The sequence below is a fragment of the Schistocerca nitens genome, chromosome 1 (assembly GCF_023898315.1).
Source record: "Schistocerca nitens isolate TAMUIC-IGC-003100 chromosome 1, iqSchNite1.1, whole genome shotgun sequence".
NCBI lineage: Eukaryota > Metazoa > Arthropoda > Insecta > Orthoptera > Acrididae > Schistocerca > Schistocerca nitens.
The window spans coordinates 769362954-769387574 of NC_064614.1; the positions used below are offsets into that span (position 1 = coordinate 769362954).

General features: G+C 42.8%; 1 protein-coding gene across 1 annotated transcript in view; it reads left to right on the top strand.

Annotated features, from left to right (window-relative positions):
* The first annotated feature begins 2611 nt into the window (after positions 1-2611).
* LOC126202397 (uncharacterized) overlaps positions 2612-24621 on the top strand; it is a 36981-nt gene continuing 14971 nt past the window's right edge. Inside the window, exon 1 of the mRNA XM_049936867.1 lies at positions 2612-3055. Coding sequence (XP_049792824.1) covers positions 2723-3055 — 333 coding nt within the window. The 5' untranslated portion in view covers positions 2612-2722. The remainder of the gene's footprint in view (positions 3056-24621) is intronic.

The following is a 24621-nucleotide window of genomic DNA, read 5'->3' on the forward strand; positions in this document are numbered from 1 at the left end:
AGGATAATGGAATGTAGTCGAATTAAGTCGGGTGATGTTGAGGGTATTAGATTAGGAAATGAGACACTTCAAGTAGTAAAGGAGTTTTGCTATTTGGGGAGCAAAATAACTGATGATGGTCGAAGTAGAGAGGATATAAAATGTAGACTGGCAATGGCAAGGAAAGCGTTTTTGAAGAAGAGAAATTTGTTAACATCGAGTATAGATTTAAGTGTCAGGAAGTCATTTCTGAAAGTATTTGTATGGAGTGTAGCCATGTATGGAAGTGAAACATGGACGATAACTAGTTTGGACAAGAAGAGAATAGAAGCTTTCGAAATGTGGTGCTACAGAAGAATGCTGAAGATTAGATGGGTAGATCACATAACTAATGAGGAGGTACTGAATAGGATTGGGGAGAAGAGGAGTTTGTGGCACAACTTGACCAGAAGAAGGGATCGGTTGGTAGGACATGTTCTGAGGCATCAAGGGATCACCAGTTTAGTATTGGAGGGCAGCGTGGAGGGTAAAAATCGTAGGGGGAGACCAAGAGATGCATACACTAAGCAGATTCAGAAGGATGTAGGTTGCAGTAGGTACTGGGAGATGAAGAAGCTTGCACAGGATAGAGTAGCATGGAGAGCTGCATCAAACCAGTCTCAGGACTGAAGACCACAACAACAACAACATTTTAATTTCCTCGAGGCGGTAACTAAAACTTTACGACTATCTCGTCCCATTAAATTAGCAGACTTGGAACGAGCACGAGAAGGAGAGCATGAATGATCATCTTTTTGTTGGAATCATGTGAATAACATAACGATCATCACCAATATAAACTGGGGCTGTTGTTGAAAAGTGTCCGTTATAAATAAAAAATTTACTTAGTAAAGAAGCAATAAGTACCTTCCAATAAGCCTTAACGGAAGAAAATTCTTGCAATAGCAGTAAATTTGTCTATAGGTTAACCATCTTCCTGTCATTTATTAAACTATCGAAAAATTATTCCTGTCGCCCGTTTATTTTGTACATAAAACGGCGTAGCGCACTGCAATAGGCAACAACCTATACAAACAAAATTTTCACACTCCGCTAGGGAATGAAATGTATACAAAGACGACACTGCTTATAGAATAGCGGACAGCGGAGTGTTGAGCAAACAGTAAGAGGTGTGGAGCTTAGGGGAATCTCGTGCTTTTTTTTAAGGATGAAAAGAACCAATTACAGAGCAGTTGCAGCATAGCGCACGACCTTGACAATGGCTATATCCCCAGAGCAGGGATAGTCATCCTTTTCACCACCCGCCCGCTTTTGTACCTGTGATCATAGTAAAATCTATTCTCCCACGGGTTCCACAGCAATGGTTATTTATAAAGTAGGGAAGTAACTTTATGTTATAAACCTTACGAAGTAGAGTTATGGTAAGTTAAAGCGTATAATAATAATAATTATTTACCAAATATTTTGTGTCACAATTTTATGAAAACCTAATTAAATTTTTTTAAACCCTTACCGCCCACCATGAAAACTGGAACGCCCAATAGTGGGCGGTATGGACCAGGTTGATCACCACTGCCCTAGAGTACGTAATATCTTCCTGCTCACTAAATGGTTGCATCACTATATGCACCCATGAAAACGATACATGTGGACAGTCGGTGAGTTAATTGGGCCTCAGTAAGGATGCCTCTTGGTTCGTCTAGCAATTATTTACTGGTGAATTCCTAGCCGTCAACGGGAAGTTACATTCTGTTTAAAAAATAAAATATGCCAACTTGCATTGACTTCTGCCATTAAGTCCGACAAAACATTACATTTGGGAAACAAATGCAACATGAATATTGGTAGATACAGCGTGTTGGCATTAAACCCATTAGTGAGAATGATCTGAGTGGGATATATAATGCCCACCTATCCTAAGTGCGAGGCCGATGTACGCAAAAACGTACTTTGGAATTCCTGCAAATGTACTTCACATCCATTACGCAAATAAAAAAATTAAATTCGGCTACGTATGCAGATGGAATGAGAGACAGTGAAGATGCTACAGAGCTCGAGCGAATTACAACTGACAAGCAATGGGTTACGATCGTGCAGTGAGCTAAGTGTTGCCTGTCTCTGATGTGGTTGGATTATTGAGAATAATTATATGAAGAACGAACATCACAATTGAGAGCTCTAGTTTGCGCTCCAGCGGGCCACCCTCTCCCCCCATTACCCCTCTCCCCCTGCAACAACGATCGATGCTCGCGTTTCAGGCCACAGCAAAACGAGTGCCCGGCGCGGTGCGTGCACGCATGCTTGCGTGCGCGCGTGAGTGCGTGCGGGACGGCCAGGGCGGTGCGGACGTGCATGATGGCGTGCGTGCTAGCGTGCGTGGCGGGTCCGCGCGCTTGTGTGTGTGTGTGTGTGTGAGTGCACGTGTTCCTGCGTAGCTGCGACCGTCTGTGTGTGTGTGTGTGTGTGTGTGTGTGTGTGTGTGTGTGTGCGCGCGCGCGTGTGTGTTTGTGCGCGCCCCTCCCCGGGCGCCGAGGCCGCAGTTCCCTTCGCCGCCGTCCGTGTTTGTTCGCACGCGTTCGCCGGCCGCGGCGGCGCACCAGCTCAGTTGTTCGTTCGCATTCGCGGCGGACGCAGCTCGGCCGGTATCCCGCGCTCGCCAGCGCTCGTTGCCCAGCGCCTCAGCTCTCTTTCCACGACGCACGCCACGTATCGGACGAGAGCCGCTCGGCGGCGTCGCGTCGAGATGGAGTGGTCCAACGACCTGTCTTTGCAGCTGATAGAGGCTTACCGCGATCGGCCCGTTCTTTGGGACGTCAGCCACAACTATTACAAGTTGGCCAACCGTCGCAACGAGGCTTGGGCTGAGATCGCCAAGCTCTTCAACTGCGACGTCATGGAGGTGAAGAAGAAGATGAATTCTCTACTGTCGTCCTTCCGGCGAGAACGACAGAAGGAGGGGCTGCGGCGCTCGGGCACCGGCCCGGAGGAGGTGTACCACTCCACGTGGTTCGCTTTCAACAGTCTCAAATTCCTGTTTGACAGATACCGGCCTCGCCGCCACAGGCACAACTTTGAGGTGAGTTCTGCCAACAACAGCCGCCCTATCTGTTTACTGAATGTTATATTTACTGTACAAATTGCACGTAAGTATTCTTTTTTTCGCAGGCTGTAATATATTGTATACAGTGCAGGTATGCCTTACTCTACTACACTACAATAGACAGAGACGTCGCATGAAAGTTTACCGCAAGTGTATTTCAGCTAACATCCATATTGTTGTGTCTTATTGTCTACATTCCGAAAACTCATTTCATGCAGTTCTCCATCCTCGTAGTCAACCCTCTTAATCTTTGCATAACTACCGCAATTACTTCCCTGACTGGGTGTTGTGTGATGTCCTTAGGTTAGTTAGGTTTAAGTAGTTCTGAGTTCTAGGGGACTGATGACCGTAGATGTTAAGTCCCACAGTGCTCAGAGCCATTTGAACCATTTTTTGAATTACTTCCCTTTGAAACTGCTTAATCTAAGTAAGTATTGGCTTTCCTCTGGCAGTTCCCTACGTTGACGAAATTAATGATTCGTTGATGCCTCAGGATGTGCCCTATCAATCTATTCCTTTTTTAGTCGAGTTGTGCCATAAATATCTTTTCTCTTCAACTCGGTTCAGTACCTCCTTATTGGTTATCCGACCCAATGATCTTCAGCGTTCTGCTGTAGCGCCGTATTACGAAAGCTTCTATTTTTGCCAGCACCGTGTGAAGTCCACATTTCCCTTCAGCATTACCTACACTCTAGACAAATATCTTTAGAAAAGACTTTCTAACACTTAAATTTACATCTCCTGTTAATAAATTTCTCGTTTTCAGAAAAGCATTTCTTGCTATTGCCAGCCTGCATTTTATATTCTGCTTCGGATATCTTTAGTTATTATTATTATTATTCTAAAGCAATCTACGTGATGAGAATAAGAAAAGGTTTGAACTGTATAAATACATAAGAAAAGACTAGTTGTAGAATTGAGCAAAACAACAATGAAGGCTTTTAGCTCAGTTTCCCCATTGTAGACCTGTTGAATGGCGCACTGTTTACGTCACAGGCATCGTTTGAATTATGCCCTAACATCACCTGTCTTTAGTCATTTCCCAGTGATTTCACACAGACGAGATTTTTCGGGTTTTACTGCCTTCATAATGTTAGCAGATGTCCAACCAAACTGTGTTCATTCATCCCATAAATGGAATCGTCAATAAAGACGGAAACATGGAATCATACTATTCATATACATATTATGAACATCATGGAGGCTACGAATATCGTTTAACCGTTCAGGATATCCTCCAACTGCTAAACTCTGGTCATAGTACAGCTCTTAGAAAATAATATATATCGCGTAACAATTGTTTTTAAGAATGAAACATGACTAAATACTGTTAAGTGTTTCCTGTCAGAGTCCGACCATTACAGGTCACATTATGTGGAGACGGCAGGACTGAGATATGGGCGTTCTATTACACAACAGGCGATGCCCAAAATCATTTCTTAGTATGACGTTTAGGACTGTTTTGGATGTAGCCAAGCGAATTCCTATTGTACACTCCTGGAAATTGAAATAAGAACACCGTGAATTCATTGTCCCAGGAAGGGGAAACTTTATTGACACATTCCTGGGGTCAGATACATCACATGATCACACTGACAGAACCACAGGCACATAGACACAGGCAACAGAGCATGCACAATGTCGGCACTAGTACAGTGTATATCCACCTTTCGCAGCAATGCAGGCTGCTATTCTCCCATGGAGACGATCGTAGAGATGCTGGATGTAGTCCTGTGGAACGGCTTGCCATGCCATTTCCACCTGGCGCCTCAGTTGGACCAGCGTTCGTGCTGGACGTGCATACCGCGTGAGACGACGCTTCATCCAGTCCCAAACATGCTCAATGGGGGACAGATCCGGAGATCTTGCTGGCCAGGGTAGTTGACTTACACCTTCTAGAGCACGTTGGGTGGCACGGGATACATGCGGACGTGCATTGTCCTGTTGGAACAGCAAGTTCCCTTGCCGGTCTAGGAATGGTAGAACGATGTGTTCGATGACGGTTTGGATGTACCGTGCACTATTCAGTGTCCCCTCGACGATCACCAGTGGTGTAAGGCCAGTGTAGGAGATCGCTCCCCACACCATGATGCCGGGTGTTGGCCCTGTGTGCCTCGGTCGTATGCAGTCCTGATTGTGGCGCTCACCTGCACGGCGCCAAACACGCATACGACCATCATTGGCACCAAGGCAGAAGCGACTCTCATCGCTGAAGACGACACGTCTCCATTCGTCCCTCCATTCACGCCTGTCGCGACACCACTGGAGGCGGGCTGCACGATGTTGGGGCGTGAGCGGAAGACGGCCTAACGGTGTGCGGGACCGTAGCCCAGCTTCATGGAGACGGTTGCGAATGGTCCTCGCCGATACCCCAGGAGCAACAGTGTCCCTAATTTGCTGGGAAGTGGCGGTGCGGTCCCCTACGGCACTGCGTAGGATCCTACGGTCTTGGCGTGCATCCGTGCATCGCTGCGGTCCGGTCCCAGGTCGACGGGCACGTGCACCTTCCGCCGACCACTGGCGACAACATCGATGTACTGTGGAGACCTCACGCCCCACGTGTTGAGCAATTCGGCGGTACGTCCACCCGGCCTCCCGCATGCCCACTATACGCCCTCGCTCAAAGTCCGTCAACTGCACATACGGTTCACGTCCACGCTGTCGCGGCATGCTGCCAGTGTTAAAGACTGCGATGGAGCTCCGTATGCCACGGCAAACTGGCTGACACTGACGGCGGCGGTGCACAAATGCTGCGCAGCTAGCGCCATTCGACGGCCAACACCGCGGTTGCAGGTGTGTCCGCTGTGCCGTGCGTGTGATCATTGCTTGTACAGCCCTCTCGCAGTGTCCGGAGCAAGTATGGTGGGTCTGACACACCGGTGTCAATGTGTTCTTTTTTCCATTTCCAGGAGTGTATATCAGGGTGTGGAACTAGAGTGTGTTCTCCGTTATCTTTGCAAATGAGCCTTGAAGTCCGATACGGAGCGACCATGTTGTCGACTTGACTGTTCAGCACGATAAGCGAAAGATGAAGCCCTGTGCTGTAACGTAACAAATATGTGAAAACGAGACTCGAAAATTAGATAGTCGTACGCCTTTTATTTTCAAGTAGTGGGGCTTTGTCCGTAAATAATTTCAGACACTCAATGACAAAAGCACACCCAAAGACTGGCTGTAATTCCTTTTGCTTCAAGCCAAACAGTTTTTCGTTGGTGCCAGTAGTTTGATGATGCATGTAATAATGAGCTGAAGTTGGTGGCAGTCAGGTTCATCACCGATATTGTGGTAGCCAGCAGTTATTTTTTGTTCACTGTTCGTTATTAAACTCTGCAATGTACATCACTTGAACATTTATCTATACAAATAAAAGTAAATTGCCATATGTATGAAAGAACACCTAAGAAATGCTTAACTGAATTTGTTGATTTCTTTCTGTTTTTGTGTTCGTAATTGTCAGGTTAAAGCTTGTATGAAAGAAATTTTTTCGAAAATCCACCGGAAAAGTCCGAAATTAGGATGGTAGTTTTGCGCGGAAATCCCAGTAAAATAAATGCGACGGTGGGTTTGACAATATAGGAACATAACAAAAACAAATTCCGCACTGAACAGTGATATTGCGCTTAAAGAAAGGAATACAAATGAAACCAGTATTTCAATGTTACAGTTGGTGATCAAATCTTTGATGTTGCAAAGACTGAAGTGATATCAGTTCGTGGTAATTTGGCGTGTTGTAAACATTCAATTTGTTTCAGTTCGTGTTTTCTTTCATTTGCGTCGAAATATCGGACGGCGTACGCACAGCGCTGGCCAACTACATGACGACGAACTGCACAGACAGTGTCTGGAGGCAAATCCAATAAGAAATTCCCAAGCGCGATCCATTATGACTCTGGAACAACGGATACAGTGAGTTTGACAGTTGGACCTTACGCACAATATACATATACACGTTCACAGTAAACACTTTCAGTAAACCGTCTGCGAGGAAAAACATCCTAAATTGTGCTGTGAAAATGTGCGGTTTTGTTTTCTTTCTCGCAGTTACTTCTAACACACAACAGGAAAGTTGTGTTCGTGGCTAACTTTATAATCTTATCTGTTCCTATATTAAAACCATTCGAAATACTGTCATTAAAGCCACTGTCCCCGCACAGATCCAGCAGCTGGGAAGGTCTCTCTCATACCCCGCGTACTAATCATTCCAACAGACTTACCCACTCATTTTGATTTCTATTCCCATTCAAGGTTCTGTTTGCAATAACAATACATAAGGTCAGAGATAGGAGGGGGGAGGAAATGGATATATCGAAGGGGAAGGAGGATATGGACAGAGATATGAGGGAGGAGGAGATGGATGGAGAGAGTGTGGGGTAAGAGATGAACAGGGAGCGGGCAGAACTTGATGAACATATAGGGGGGAGGAGACGGAGATGAACAAAAGGAGGGTGGAGAAGGAGAGGGATAGAGAATGGGGGGGGGGGGAGAAGAAGATTAGGACGTATATCCAATTCCATACACATTTAGCAATTGCGTAGCACTGTCAGGTTTGCTAGTGGTTTATATTTACAATTGCACTTTACCAACGACTTTAAGGGTAGCATAGCTAAGGTGTCTCTTGCGCAACTTGCTCGCAGCTGAGGAGCACATTTCTCAATGGAGAGATTCATGAGTAAAAATTAATTGTTTGTACGTATTCGATCTGATAAAATTATCTTTGCGGCTCGTGCGCAACTTACTCATTGCTGAGGAATATGCTTCTTTGGGGAGACATTCTAGAAAGTTTTAACAATTCTACAAATGAAAGGCGACAGTACACTGGTGGGATACCGGGTTCCACTTAATAGGTCAGAGACCATTACAAGCTCAGTCTCATAGGATGCAGGTCAAACACAAGACGAGGGTAATTCTAAGCAGAATCGGTATTACTGCCGTAAGCTGGCGTGGCTGTATTGGGAAAGAACAAGAGCTCCAGGCTCAAAGGGAAAGCGTACGTATCCCACTTATAACAAAAATACATGTTTGAAGTCGGTGGTATGTATAAAACATCGTCCGAAATTGTGCTAAATTCTTTGTCTGATAATTATTTGAGCAATTAGTTCAGGACGCCACTCCAAATATAAATGGTTGCGTAACATACTTGACCCCTTAGCAACAAACAAGCCTGAGCACATAGGGAGCACCACGGCGGACACTGTGATTAGTTACAGCGAGACTGAATATCGTAACATCCAAATCCACCAAAAATAAACGCAAAGTACATCTACTTAAAAAAGCAGAGGGAAATCCATTTGATGTCTTCCTAAGAGACAGTCTCCGTTCCTTGCAAACTAACTATGTAAGAGTACACAACGTGTGGCTTAATTTCGAAGAAATGCTATGGACTGCAATTAAGAGATGAAAAAAGCATGCCAGATTTAAAAGGACCAACATCTCCAACATTAGCTTTAGTTTACTGGAGCTTGAAGTTCAGCGTGGACTTAAATGTGAGATGCTTTTAATGGTTCCCACAATGAGTCTCTGTCCCGAAATCGGGCAGAAAATCTAAAGAGATTGTGGTTGTATGTAAAGTACACCAGTGGGTAGACATGATCACTACAGTCACTCCGCCGTAGCAGTGGTAATGCTAACGATGACAGTTTCATTAAACAGCAATTAGTAAACGAGGTCCGCCTGATTAGCTGGGCGGTAACGTACTCTCCTCCCATGCAAGCGGGCCCGGGTTCGATTCCCGGCGGGGTTGGAGATCTTCACCGCTCGGGGACTGGGTGTTGTGTTGTCCTCATCATCATTTCATCCTCATCACCGTCGCGCAAGTCGCCCAATGTGGCGTCTACTGAAATAAGACTTGCACTTGGCGGCCAAACGTCCTTGGATGGGGCCTCCCAGCCAACGATGCCATACGCTCATTTCAATTTTTTAGTAAACAAGGTTTTCCGAAATTCCTTCACCACAGAAGACGAAGTAAATATTCCAGAACTGGACTCAACAACAGCTGCAAACATGTGAAACTTTGGAGTCGCTATCCTCGATGTAGCGTAACAAATATTATATACCTCTTAGGTTACCTTCAGAGTATGCTTACATAATAGATCCACATTTAGCAATCTTGTACAACCGCGCTTTCGACAAAAGATCATACGTAAATATTAGAAAGTCGCGCATATTGCTTCACTACACAAGAAAGGATACAGAAGTAATCCACAGAATTATAGGTTCGTATCACTGACGTCGATTTGCAGTAGAATTTTTGACCGCACACTGTGTTCGAACGTTATAGCCTCATAGGCCCTCTGCTGATTTTAAATTGTATAAACGATTTAAGAGGTAATCTGAGCAGCCATCTTAGATTGTTTGCATATGAGGCTGTCGTTGCGGTCTAGTAAAGTCATCAGGAGATCAAAACCAATTGCAAAATAATTTAGATGAGATATCTGCATGGTGCGAAAAGTGGCAGTTTGACTCTAAATAATGAAAACTGTAAGATTATCCACTTGAATACTAAAAGGAACCCGTTAAATTTATATTACCCGATATATCGCTCAAATATGAAGACCATAAATTCAACTAAATACCTATCGATTACAATTAGGAACAACTTCAATTGGAAGGATCACGTAGATAACTGTTGAAAAGGCACCCAAAGACTGCGTTTTATTGGCAGAACACTAAAGAGACTGCCTATATTAAGGTTGCCCGTCCTCTTCTGGAGTACCGCTGTGCAATATGGGATCTTTAACAGATAGGATCGACGGAGGTCATCGAAAAAGTTCAAGGAAGTGTAACTCGTTTTGTATTATCACTAAATAGGGTAGATAGTGTTACGGATACGATATACGAGTTGGGGTGGCAATCATTAAAAGAGAGGTGTTTTTTGTTGCGGCTGGATCTGTTCCAGAAATTTCAATCATCATCTTTCTCTTCTGAATAAGACAATATTTTGCTGGCGTCCATCTAAATAGAGAGTAATGATCATCGTAACAAAGTAAGAAAAATCAGAGCTCGCACGAAAAGATTTAACTCTTTGTTTTTTCCGCGTGCTGTTCGGGTGTGAACGGTAGAGAAACAGTTTAAAGGTGGTTCGATGGCTCCCCTGCGAGGCACTTGAGTGTGAATTGCAGGGTAGTCCTGCAGATTTAGATGCAGATGTAAATGTAGATGTAGAGACAATGCTGCAGCATCTAGTTCCATAGCGATAATGTGATTCCTCACAGGATTAGTAAAAGACGATTACTGCTCGAAAACCTGAATCTAGAAATTTCTGTGTCCAACAAAATTGTCCTGATCTGACCCCATATGATTTTCCCAAAAATAAAAGAAACTATCTGCAGTGTGGAAGTGGGTGTGTGTGCCCCCTCAACAAAGAAATTTTGAACAACCCTCCAAGGGAGCGTTTCATAACTCCCTTAGTAAGTGTCTAGGGATGATTTGCCGATGCGTAAAACCCCTTGGGAACTTCTCAAAAAGAAAATATCATAATCAGTAGTGGTTCTGCCTTGTAGGAGCCCCCCCCCCCCCCCAGGGCATGATACTGTGCCACCTCGCCTTGTACCGTGCATCTCTCTTCAGTTCTGGATAGTTGTCCTTTTCCTCCCTTACACTGTTTTGATATCACAATCTTCCTCTCCCTCTCTTTCCTTTTTCTATCTTTTCAATTCCTTCTCAGTTCCTTTTCTTAAGACGTGGCGTAGCAGATTTTTCTTCCTTTTCCTTCTAGTGTCTAAGAGGCCATCCATTTTCCCCAGCTCTTCTCAACATTCCTCATTCCCCATGCTATCCTCCCAACTCACACTCTCTAGTTTCCTCCAAACCCATACTGCAAGTTCCTTTAGACTTCTTTCCTCGTAGTTTCGGTATGTCCAGGTCTCCACCACATGTGTAGCAATAACAGGACAGTGTGGGAAAGAGGTTATAAAGTGAACATAAATAAAAATAAAACAAAGATAAAAGAGTGTAACAGACTTAAATCAGGGGACTTTGATTAGTAAATGAGACGCTGAAATTGAGAGAAGTGTTCTTCCATTTGGACAGCAAAATAACTGATGACAAGTAAGGTAAAGAAGATGTAAAATGTAGACTGGCAATGCAGAGAAAATAATACTGAAAAAGAGAAATATTTTAATATTGCAGTATAAATTTAACTATTACCAAATGAGAAATATAGATTGTTGGTGCATAAGTTCGTAGCGTTTTTCTATGAGTTTAATAAACACAACAGGTACACAGAAGAGAGATTCTAGTCGTCAATAATATATTCTCCTTAACTATTTGCAACAGTCTGCCAACACTGTGGTAACTTATAGGTACCGCGACTGCAGAAATCACGGGGTTTTGAGGCGAAGAACTCGTCGAGTCGTTTTCAGAGCGCATTTTCATCCGGAACGAAATTTCCTTGAAGTTGTTCGATAGAGAGTAGAAAAAGGTGAAAATATAAGGACGCGAGAACAGGTGGGTGCGGAATGACTTCTCAACCCAATTCCTGAATAGTGTTTTTTGTCAATCTAGCAGAATGCGGGCGATGAGAAACACCATTTCACGCAGTCTTCCAGGTGGTTATTCTTGGATCTCTTCTGCAAGACGCCTGTATCGTTGACAACAAATGCTAGCAGTGATGACTACACCTGGGGGAAGCAATTCGTAGTCCACCACACAGTCGCTGTTCCACCAGATACATAACATTATCTTTTGCGGATGCGCGCAAGCCTTTTTACGTGGATATACTGCTTTGTTTGCCCAACCATTCCTTTCTTTTACTTATATTAGCCAAAAGAGACAATTTCTCGTCACCAGTAATGATATAGGATTGGAATGGTTGGTATTGTTCATGACCCAATTGATGACGAGCAAGCAGAGATGCACATATGGCCACTTTCTGATTTTTGTGATTGTACCAGTACACCCTATTTTTTAACCTTCCCCATTGCATGAAAATGTTGCACGATGGTGGAATGATCACAGTTCATCACATCAGCCAGTTCTCTAATACATTGACATGGATCATTCTGGATTAATTCGTTTAAACGATCTTCATGAAGTCCCCCGGCCTTTATGAACGTGAGGAACCACTAATGTCAAAACAAGCCTCCTTAAAACGAGAAAACATTTTTTTTCGCCGTGAACTGTCCAGTGTTATTATCTCCATACACGGCGCAAATGTTTCTGGCCGCCTCCCTCTATTGATGACAAACAGAAGAATATGTTGGAAATATTCTGATTTCTCCACTTGGCACTCCATTTTCTAGCGTCCACAGCCCCACTCACTATCTCCAAATGACAATATGTGAACTAAAATAGCAACAATGAACTACAAATAAAAATGACAATCAACAAATAAATCCATAGCAACCGGAATATCAACAGCAAAATAAAAACGCCATGAACTTATGCTCCAACCTATTATTTGTCTGGAGTATATCCTTATATAGAAATGAAAGGTGGACGATAAATATTACTGAAAGTGATAAGAATAGAAGCTTTTGAAACGTGATCTTACAGAAGAATGCTGGAGATCAGATGGGTGAATCTGATAATTAATAAATAGGTACTGAGCAGACTTAGGGAGAAAATAAATTGTCAGTACAAATTCACTAAAAGGAGGAATAGGCAAGTAGGATTCATTTTGATGCACAAAATAATAATTTGAAAATGGAGGTAAGTTTGTGAGGAGGGGGGTTGGTGCAAGGCGTGGTGGTGGGGCTTGGTAGATTAGAGAGAGAGAGAAAGGTTTTATAATTCCAAGCAGGTTCAGATGAATGTAGACTGCAATAATTATAAGGAGATGAAGAGGATATATTAGGGCGGAGAGAGCCTAAAATCAGTTTTCTGATCGGAGACCACAGTAACGACAACAACCTATATTCCTTGAGCATTTCGTTATGATATTTTCAACAAGGTCTCTGCCAAAACCTTTGTGCATCCCAACGAGAATTAGTGCTGTGTCATTTTATGATTTTGAAGAGTTGCGCTCTAACCTTCTTTCCTTTGGGAAATTCTCATTCATTATTTACAAATCATATTTTCTGCATCAGTTTGCGAATGTCGTATCGAAATTTTACTTTTGTAGGTATATATGTTTTAGAAAGCGCTATATTGTACATCTGTATTTCCTGACTGCAGACGCAAACATGAAACGAACAGTATGTGGTACAGGGTGACAATTACTGAACTATATGACAAAAACGTAAATTAGTTACAAACTACGGCGTGCACTCACTTTATTCAACATGTAAACGTCACTACAAATACTCGGATTCAGGTTATCACCTATTCGATATGCCATCATTGGCGATGATGTGGCGCAGACGAAACGCGAAATTCTGCATGACCCGCATGAGTGTCGGAACATCGATGCAGTCGATGACCTCATAAATGGCTGTTTTCAGCTCAGTAATGGTTTTGGCGTTATTGCTGTACACCTTGCCTTTAATATAGACCCACAAAAAGGAGTCGAAAGTGTTCACATCCAGAGAGAGAATATGGCGGCCAATCGAGACCCATGCCAATGGCCTATCGGTACGGCAGAGCCAGAATGCAGTCCCCAAAGTGCTCCTCTAAGACATCAAACACTCTCCTACTTCAATGGGGTCGAGCTCCGTCTTGCAGGAACCACATCGTGTCGAAATCAGGGTCACTTTGGATAAGGGGGATGAAATAATTTTCAAATCCTTCTCGTACCGTTCGGTAGTCACCGTGCCAGCAAGGAATAGCGCACCGATTATTCCTTGACTGGACATTGCACACCACACAATCACCCGTTGAGGGTTAAAAGACTTCTAGATCGTAAAATGCGGATTCTCATTCTCCCAGATGCACCAATTTTGCTTATTCAGAATGAAATTTTGACTCTGCAGCGAAGTGTGCGCTGATATGAAACTTCTTGGCAGATTGAAACGGTGTGCCGGGCCGAGACTCGAACTCCGGACCTTTGCCTTTCGCGGGCAAGTGCTCTACCGTCTTCTTTTTTTTATCGTTGTGTTTGATCGTTGCGGACGTCACATGACATCCGGTCAAGTCCGTATGTTGATCCTTCCACTCAGTTTTTTATTACAGTGGCCAACCAGCTCTCTGACCGAACACGCTGAGCTACCGTGCCGGCATCCGTCTGAGCTACCCATGCACAACGCACGCCCCGTCCTCACAGCTTTATTTCTACCAGTACCTTGTCTCCTACCCTCCAAACTTAACAGAAGCTCTCCTCCCGAGCACGAGTCTCGGTCAAGCACACAGTTTTAATCTGCCAGGAAGTTTCAATTTTGCTTATTGACGAACGCATCCAAATGAAAGTGGGCTTCGTCGCTAAACCAAAAGAAACCATGCACATACTAATTCCCATCATGCTCCGCGGCTAACCGTGCAGTATGAATGTCCTAACGCAAACCTTTCAGAAGTTATGACGATTTTATTTCATGTAGTTCGGTAATCGTCATCCTGTTATGTAGTTCACTAAGGATTCAAAATATCTTAGATAATCAATATACAGCAAATTGATCCCCTTCTATCACCCCAACTAAAGTGATTGCTTTGATGTGAAACGCTTTCATTTAAACACGTTTCCTGTTGCCCAATTGTCATCCTTGGCGAAATGTAGATTATGAACACGTGATCTACATCTAAATTCACGTCTACGTGTATGCTCTACTATCCACCTTTCGGTGTGAGGCGGAGGGCACATGTTGTACCACTGCTATTTCACCTTTTCCCTGTTCCATACGCGAATGGGTGTTGCGAAAATAAGCTTGCCTATAAGTTGTTGTTGTTGTTGTTGTGGTCTTCAGTCCTGAGACTGGTTTGATGCAGCTCTCCATGCTATTCTATCCTGTGCAAGCTGCTTCATCTCCCAGTACCTACTGCAACCTACATCCTTCTGAATCTGCTTGATGTATTCATCTCTTGGTCTCCCTCTACGATTTTTACCCTCCACGTTGCCCTCCAGTACTAAATTGGTGATCCCTTGATGCCTCAGAACATGTCCTACCAACCGATCCCTTCTTCTAGTCAAGTTGTGCCACAAACTTCTCTTCTCCCCAATCCTATTCAACACCTCCTCATTAGTTATGTGATCTACCCATCCAATCTTCAGAATTCTTCTGTAGCACCACATTTCGAAAGCTTCTATCCTCTTCTTGTCTAAACTATTTACCGTCCATGTTTCACTTCCATACATGGCTACACTCCATACAAATACCATCAGAAACGATTTCCTGACACTTAAATCTATACTCGATGTTAACAAATTTCTCTTCTTCAGAAACGATTTCCTTGCCATTGTCAGTCTACATTTTATATCCTCTCTACTTCGACCATCATCAGTTATTTTACTCCCTAAATAGCAAAACTCCTTTACTACTTTAAGTGTCTCATTTCCTAATCTAATTCCCTCAGCATCACCCGATTTAATTTGACTACATTCCATTATCCTCGTTTTGCTTTTGTTGATGTTCATCTTATATCCTCCTTTCAAGACACTGTCCATTCCGTTCAACTGCTCTTCCAAGTCCTTTGCTGTCTCTGACAGAATTACAATGTCATCGGCGAACCTCAAAGTTTTTATCTCTTCTCCATGGATTTTAATACCTACTCCGAATTTTTCTTTTGTTTCCTTTACTGCTTGCTCAATATACAGATTGAATAACATCGGGGAGAGGCTACAACCCTGTCTCACTCCTTTCCCAACCACTGCTTCCCTTTCATGCCCCTCGACTCTTAACACTGCCATCTGGTTTCTATACAAATTGTAAATAGCCTTTCGCTCCCTGTATTTTACCCCTGCCACCTTCAGAATTTGAAAGAGAGTATTCCAGTTAACATTGTCAAAAGCTTTCTCTAAGTCTACAAATGCTAGAAACGTAGGTTTGCCTTTCCTTAATCTAGCTTCTAAGATAAGCCATAGGGTCAGTATTGCCTCACGTGTTCCAATATTTCTACGGTATCCAAACTGATCTTCCCCAAAGTCGGCTTCTACTAGTTTTTCCATTCGTCTGTAAAGAATTCGCGTTAGCATTTTGCAGCCGTGACTTATTAAACTGATAGTTCGGTAATTTTCACATCTGTCAACACTTGCTTTCTTTGGGATTGGAATTATTATATTCTTCTTGAAGTCTGTGGGTATTTCGCCTGTCTCATACATCTTGCTCACCAGATGGTAGACTTTTGTCAGGACTGGCTCTCCCAAGGCCGTCAGTAGTTCTAATGGAATGTTGTCTACTCCGGGGGCCTTGGCCGGCCGCGGTGGTCTCGCGGTTCTAGGCGCGCAGTCCGGAACCGTGCTACTGCTACGGTCGCAGGTTCGAATCCTGCCTCGGGCATGGATGTGTGTGATGTCCTTAGGTTAGTTAGGTTTAAGTAGTTCTAAGTTCTAGGGGACTAATGACCACAGCAGTTGAGTCCCATAGTGCTCAGAGCCATTCCGGGGGCCTTGTTTCGACTTAGGTCTTTCAGTGCTCTGTCAAACTCTTCGCGCAGTATCATATCACCCTTTTCATCTTCATCTACATCCTCTTCCATTTCCATAATATTGTCCTCAAGTACATCGCCCTTGTATAGTCCCTCTATATACTCCTTCCACCTTTCTGCTTTCCCTTCTTTGCTTAGAACTGGGTTTCCATCTGAGCTCTTGATATTCATACAAGTTGTTCTCTTTTCTCCAAAGGTCTCTTTAATTTTCCTGTAGGCAGTATCTATCTTACCCCTAGTGAGATAAGCCTCTACATCCTTACATTTATCCTCTAGCCAACCCTGCTTAGCCATTTTGCACTTCCTGTCGATCTCATTTTTGAGACGTTTGTATTCCTTTTTGCCTGCTCCATTTACTGCATTTTTATATTTTCTCCTTTCATCAATTAAATTCAATATTTCTTCCGTTACCCGAGGATTTCTACTAGCCCTCGTCTTTTTACCTACTTGATCGTCTGCTGCCTTCACTACTTCATCCCTCAAAGCTACCCATTCTTCTTCTACTGTATTTCTTTCCCCATTTCCTGTCAATTGTTCCCTTATGCTCTTCATGAAACTCTGTACAATCTCTGGTTTAGTCAGTTTATCCAGGTCCCATCTCCTTAAATTCCCACCTTTTTGCAGTTTCTTCAGTTTTAATCTACAGTTCATAACCAATAGATTGTGGTCAGAGTCCACATCTGTCCCTGGAAATGTCTTACAATTTAAAACCTGGTTCCTAAATTTCTGTCTTACCATTATATAATCTATCTGGTACCTTCTAGTATCTCCAGGATTCTTCCATGTATACAACCTTCTTTGATGATCTTGAACAAAGTGTTAGCTATGATTAAGTTGTGCTCTTAGTCTCCATGCTAATTCAAATTTCTCTGATTTTCTCCTCTTAGTAGTTCTTGAAATGTATCTGGATAAAGTAAAACGTTGTACGCTCCTACCCGGCAAATGGTCTCTCGAAATTTTAACAACAGAACTAACCGTCATGAACATTACCTCCTTTGTAGCGTCTGCCACGGAGTTTATTGGCCATCTCCGGAACTATTTCGTCTACTGGAACTAAGAGGACGCAGTGTAGGTAAATTACCCAGTCCACTGGGTACATTAATGTACATTAATAAGCAGTCCACTGCGTTTGAACGAGGTCGTGTAATAAGGCTACGAGAAGCTAGATGTTCCTTCTGCGATGATGCAGAATGCCTTGGCAGAAATGTAGCCGCTGTACATGACTGCTGGCAGTGGTGGTCACGAGAATGTACGGTCTCAAAAAGTCCGGGCTCCGGACGGCCGTGTGGCACTATCGAGAGGGAAGACATCGTGTTTGGTGTATGGCTCTGGCGCATCGTACTATCGTACTGCATCCGCAGCAGCAGTTGGGACCACAGTGACACGACGAACTGTTACAAATCGATTACCACCGCCATTTGTGACTTCAGTGGTGTCAAGCGAGAGCTAATTGGAGGGCGGGGTGGAGGTCTGCTGGTTCTGCCTTGGTGCCAGTGATGGCCATGTGTTGGTAAGAAGGATGCCAGTTGAAGGTCTGTAACCAACCTCTCTGTATGCGACACACACTGAACCTGCACCTGGAGTTGCGATCTGGAGTGCAATTTCGATGGCAGCAGGAGCACTGTCGTGGTTATCCCACGCATCCTGATCGCAAATTTGTACGTCAGTCTGGTGATTTGACATGTTGAGCCGCCATTCATGAACAGCATTCTAAGGTTTTTTTTCCAACAGGATAACGCTCGCCCGCCCACATTACGCTGTTGTAACCCAATGTGCTCTACAGAGCGTCGACATGTTGCCATTGCCTGCTCGATCACAAGATCTGTCTCCAATTGAGCACATGGGATATCACCGGATAACAACTCCAGCTCATCCACAGCATGCATTAGTCGCCCCTGTATTGGCTAACCACATGCAACAGGGATGGAACTCCGCCCCCAAACTGAAATCTGACACCTATGCGACATAACACAATGCACGCACATTTGCATGCTTGCATTCAACATTCTGGCGGTTACACCGGTTACTAATGTACCAGCACTTCACATTTGCAGATGCTTATCTCACGCTTACATTAACTTGTGATCTTGCAACGTTAATCACTTAAACCTTGACAAATGTATTGGCAAATGTATTCCAGAAATTTCATTACCCTACCTAAATTAATTTTTGGTGTGGCCTCTTTTTTCATTCAATTTTTCACACCATGAGTTTGCTGCCGTTTAGTTTTTGTGGCCTTTTTTGCCATTTTACATAGTCGTTCACGAGACTCCTTGTTTGGCTGTTTTGATCCCAGACCAAAACTTAGAATTCCACACATTTGAAACAGCAATTTTAAATGAAGCAGTTTGGAATAACGGTATGCAGAATAATTACAGTACCAATCGAAAGTCTTAGAACCATTCTAAAGCGCTATGAGTGGGCTATGGAAGCAAAACAAAGGCTACAAAAATCATATCTGTAACATAAAATGTGGTTGTAAATCTGGGGAAAAGAAAGATTTCTCGTGATTTCAGAAGTAAATAGCAGGATATATGTAAAGTGGACCAGCGCACAGTGATTTCGGAGTAACAGTGAGATGGCTTATTTTGGCCATGGACTTGAAATTACTTGATGGAACTCATAAAACTATTTAAATATTCACGTTTTAAAAATCGCAAATCAGTGTCAGTGCCCCAAATCAATATAGTTTCTCTTTCGTGCGCGCAGGAAATAGCATTAAAATAATTGTTCTTTTCGACTGACAGTTTGCTTATAGGATTAACTCCCCGTGTCATGGGCCAGGTTGACGTTCGAATAGGTCTCTTACGTTTCTGCCTGCTCAAGTGTATTGCCTTGTGAAAACATCAGTTTTTACTGCATTTATCTGATTATGTCATGCTAGTATGCGCCAGCTACGTGGAAATACTAACTACCGCAGCTCAACAACGTTCGTTACCCTAAATTGTGTGCAAAGGATACCGAACGAGACTCTAACACAGCGCTGACGAAACGTGGGGCACTCCAATCAATGCGTACAGTAACACGACTTCCGCGATAGGTGGAACCGAGCAATAACCGTGTAGGTCGAATTCGATGAAGTCGGTGTCCAATTTTGCGTATTGATACATACAAATTGTGTTCATTTGGGACCAGAGATTAAAGGAAACAAGGTAATTTATACCAAAAACGTACAATAAAATGTTCAACAATACAACAAATTATATTACGGTACAATATTGTAACAATGTACACCGAATACGTTGTGACGTAAAAGGCTTCATGAAAACAATGTCGCCTGACGAGCCAAATTTTTTCTTCTCACGCAAAATTTCCTCGTAGCATGCTAATCAAGTTTTTATTCCCCGTTTTGTAGCACTAATGAGCATTTCTTGGAGTCTATTTCCTCTAAAATTTGAAAGGTAAAGGCACCAGAGAGACAATTTTGCTTCGGTTGATAATGGAAGCAAGACTAAAGAAAAATCAAGACACGTCCATAAGATTTGTTGACCCGGAAAAAGCATTCGACAATGTCAAATGGTACAAGATGTTCGAAATTCTGAGGGAAATAAGGGTGAGCTACAGAGAGAGAAATGGGTAATATACAACATGTACAAAAGCCAATAGGGAATAATAAGAGTGGAAGACCAACAACGAAGTGCTCGGATTAAAAATGATGTAACACAGGGATTTAGTCTTTCGCCCGTACTGTTCAATCTATACAACGAAGAAGTAATGATGGAAATAAAAGAATGATTCAGGAGTGGAATTAAAATTCAAGGTGAAATTACAGTGATATCATCAGTGAAAGTGAAGAAGAATTACATGATCTGCTGAACTGTATGAACGGTCAACGAGTACAGAATAAGGATTGAAAGCAAATCAAACAAAGGTGAAAGTAATGAGAAATATCGGGAATGAGGCCAGCGAGAAACTTAACATCAGGATTGACGGTCACAAAATAAAGTTAAGGAATGCTACTACGTAGGCAGCAACATAACCAATGACGGACGGAGCAAGGAGGACATCAAAAGCAGACTAGCACTGGCAAAAAGGCCATGCCTGGCCAAGAGAAGTCTTCTTCAAATTATGACCTATGTATGATTTTTTGTTTTGTTTTGTTTTTTTGCTTCATCAGTCTTCTGATTGCTCTGATGCTGCCCGCCACGAATTCCTCTCCTGTGCCAACCTCTTCATCTCAGAGTAGCACTTGCAACCTATGTCTTCGATTATTTACTGGATGCATTCCAATTTCTGTCTTCCTCTACAGTTCTTGCCCTCTACAGCTCCCTCTAGGACCATGGTAGTTATTCCCTAATGTCTTAATATATGTCCTATCATCCTGTTCCTTCTCCTTGTAAGCGTTTTCCACATATCCATTTCCTCTCAGATTCTGCACAGAACCTCCTCATTCCTTGCCTTGTCAGTCCACCTAATTTTCAACATTCGTCTTCACCACCATATCTGAAATGCTTCGATTCTCTTCTGTTCCAGTTTTTCCACAGTCCATGTTTCACTATCATACAATGTTGTGCTTCAAACGTATATACTCAGAAATTTCTTTCTCAAATTAAGGCCTATGTTTGATAATAGTAGACTTCTCTTGGCCAGGAATGCCGTTTCCGCCAGTGCTAGTCTGCTTTTGATGTCCTCCTTGCTCCGTCCGTCATTGGTAATTTTGTTGCCTAGGTAGTAAAATTCCGTATCTTCATCTACTTCGTGACCATCAATCCTGATGTTAAGTTTCTCACCGTTCTCACTTCTGCTACTTCTCATTACTTTCGTCTTTCTTCGATTTACTCTCTGTCCGTATTCTGTTCTCATTAGACTGCTCATTCCATTCAGCGGATCATGTAATACTTCACTTTCACTCACGTTAGCAATGCCATCAGCGAATCGTATCATTGATATTATTTCACCTTGAATTTTGATTCCACTCCTGAACCTTTCTTTTATTTCCACATTGCTTCTTCGCTGTATAGGTTGAGCAGTAGGGGCGAAAGACTACATCGCTGTCTTAGATTATTTTTAATCCGAGCTCTTCGTTCGTGGTCGTTCACTGTTATTATTCGCTCTTGGCTCTTGTACATATTATATATTACCCGTCTCTCCCTGTAGCTTCCCCCTATTTTTCTCAGAATTTCGAACGTCTTGCACCGCTTTACAATGTTGAACGCTTTTTTCAGGTCCACAAATCCTATGAACGTGTCTTGATTTTCCTTTAGTCTTGTTACCATTATCAATCGCAACGTCAGAATTGACTCTCCGATGCCTTTATCTTTCCTAAAGACAAACTGATCGTCATCTAACACATCCTCAATTTTCTTTTCCATTCTTCTGTATATTATTCTTGTCAGCAACTTGGATGCATGAGATGTTAAGCTCATTGTGCGATAATTCTCGCACTTCTCAGCTCTTACAGTCTTCGGAACGGTGTGGATGATATTTTTCCGAAAGTCAGATGGTATGTCTCCAGACTCAAACATTCTACACGCCAACGTGAATAGTCGTCTTGCTGATTTTAGAAACTCTGGTGGAATGTTATCCATCCCTTCTGCTTTAATTGATCTTAAGTCATCCAAAGCTCTCTTAAATTCTGATTCTAATACTGGATTCCCTATCCCCTCTAAATCGACTCCTGTTCCGTCTTCTATCGCATCAGACAAATCTTCTCTCTCATACGGGCATTCAATGTACTCTTTCCACCTATCCGCTATCTCCTCTGCATTTAAGAATGGAATTCCCCTTGCACTCTTAATGTTACCACCGTAGGTATCAAACATAGGCCTTAATTTGAGGCAGAAATTTCTGAGAATGTATGGTTGGAGCTCAGCGTTTTATAGTACAGCAACATGGACTGGGGGAAAACAGGAACAGAAAGAATCGAATCATTTGAGATGTGGCGCTGCAGACGAGCATTGAAAATTTGGACCGATAAGGTGAGGAATGAGGTGGTTCGGCGCGGAATCGGGGAGGAAAAGAATGTGTGGAAGACACTGACAAGAAGAAGGGGCAGGATAATAGGACACCTGTTTAGACATCAGGGAATAACTTTCATGCTACTAGAGGGAGCTGTAGAGAGTAAAATCTATAGAGAAAGACAGATTGGAATATATCCAGCAACTGATTGCGAACTTAGGTTGCAAGTGCTGCTCTGAGATGAAGAGATTGACACAGCAGAGGAATTTGTGGCGGGCCGCATCAAAACCCTTTTTCAACTGAACTGAGGCCTTACGTTAAGTCTGCAACGTATCATTTCATCTTTGAGCTGTAAACAGGTTATTCAGTGTTTTGCTCTCGCTCACGCATTTCAATAAACTCATCAATTGTCAGCTACTGATTCTGTGAATTCAACAGTTCTTGAAAGTGATCGCCACCCAACTCTAAATTTGTCTGACAAGAATGACTCCCTGGTCAGTCGATTGAAGCATGCATATTCAGTGGCAAAAATAAAACTGTCACATGCAAGTCGAAATTACTTAGAGCAACAGGAGGATGACCTAGTGCGTTGTCGTTTAATAACATCACGTTAAATGGGATTTGTTTTAACTGGGAATAACGTTCGACTTAAGGTATGAAATGATGACCAAAGCAGTCCTCAAAAATGGAAGCTGTCACCTAAGCTTTAGTATTCGACTTCCAGATTACGGGAAACCCAGCTTTCGATTTATTTTTTAATGCTCTTATATTTTCTAAGCGATATACTAAGAGAGATTTTAATCTACAATCACAGCTGTATTGGCGCCAACGATCATTATCAGTTGATCTTTGGTGGCTTTAAAACCTGGAAAGGATTTCCCTTTGCGTGCATTTAAAGTCCTTTTATGCATATTCTTCCAGTACAAATCAGTTTCATCTACGGTGAATATAGTTTGGCTAGTATAACCACTTCCGTCTATAACTGCCTTGAGTTTCTCTGGATAGAGCGACGCACTCCCTTTACCAGCGCTTGCTGTCTCGCCACGTTTTGCGATTCTATGCCAGTTACAATGACTTTTGAATCGGCTACACCAACCGTTACTAGCTTTAAGCGTTCATCTTTAGCCGCCTCCCCAGCTTCTTCTTTCAGTCTCTCAAAAATCAGCTTAGCTGAGAGCAAACCGTCTTCTGATCAACAGAACAATTTTTCATTCTTACTTGATTATCACACCATAATTTTAATATTGTATTCACCTGAGCGGCGATAATACCATGACGTTTACGAATGACACTTGAATTCAAAGACTAAGCATTTTTCACAGCTTCAAGTATTTTTCCTTTATCTTTTATAATTGTTCTGACTATTGATACCGGTAAATCAAACTTCTTTGCCAACTAACAAATTTTAATTTTTGTATCGAATACTTTGATAATATTAAGATCAAATTCCAAAGTTAATGATTTCCTTTTCTTGTTGATGCAAATGAATCAGTTCTGTTTTGTTTAGATGATATATCAATCAAGCCATCTCTGTGGATAAAACGATTCCGCACGAAACACGTACGAAACTGTGTAGGCGGAGCGGGGGAATAGAGGTGCACAGCACTCAAACAAACGAATCGCGTTAACTCCGGATCTGCGTAAAACGGGGCACTAAATGTATTTTGAGCTGAATATGGGCAGTTTATGAAATTATGACGAACGTCAAACCAAGTTAGGTACAGCAACAGCAACTTTGTTACCACGCCGCCTCCGTAGCAGAGGTTGCACCCGGACGCTATATTTCTGTGTTTCTTTTTTTGTTTTGTAGGGAAGCTGAACATGGAGGTAACAAGATAGAATCCCCGCGTTGTAAGAAAATTATCACCGTAATTATGTCAGCAACTGGAAGAGAGGTGATGTTATACGGTTCTACAGTCAAACCTCCACCCAGTGTCTTGTATAACTGATGGCATGTGACACTGATGGAGCCACCCGTCGGAGGGGGATGAACTCGGCGGCTCCATTGGCACAAATTTAAAGGAGTGGGCTATCCTCCACTACCGGATTTCACTATATTTCGACAACGACTAATGACACCCGACATTTTCGAGCTAATCTAGGTGTATTGTGTGTCTTTAGTTACTTATTTGGTATTCCTTCTCCAGAGAGGAAATGCAGACTGTAAATAATTATACTCAGTATTCCATTTTTCT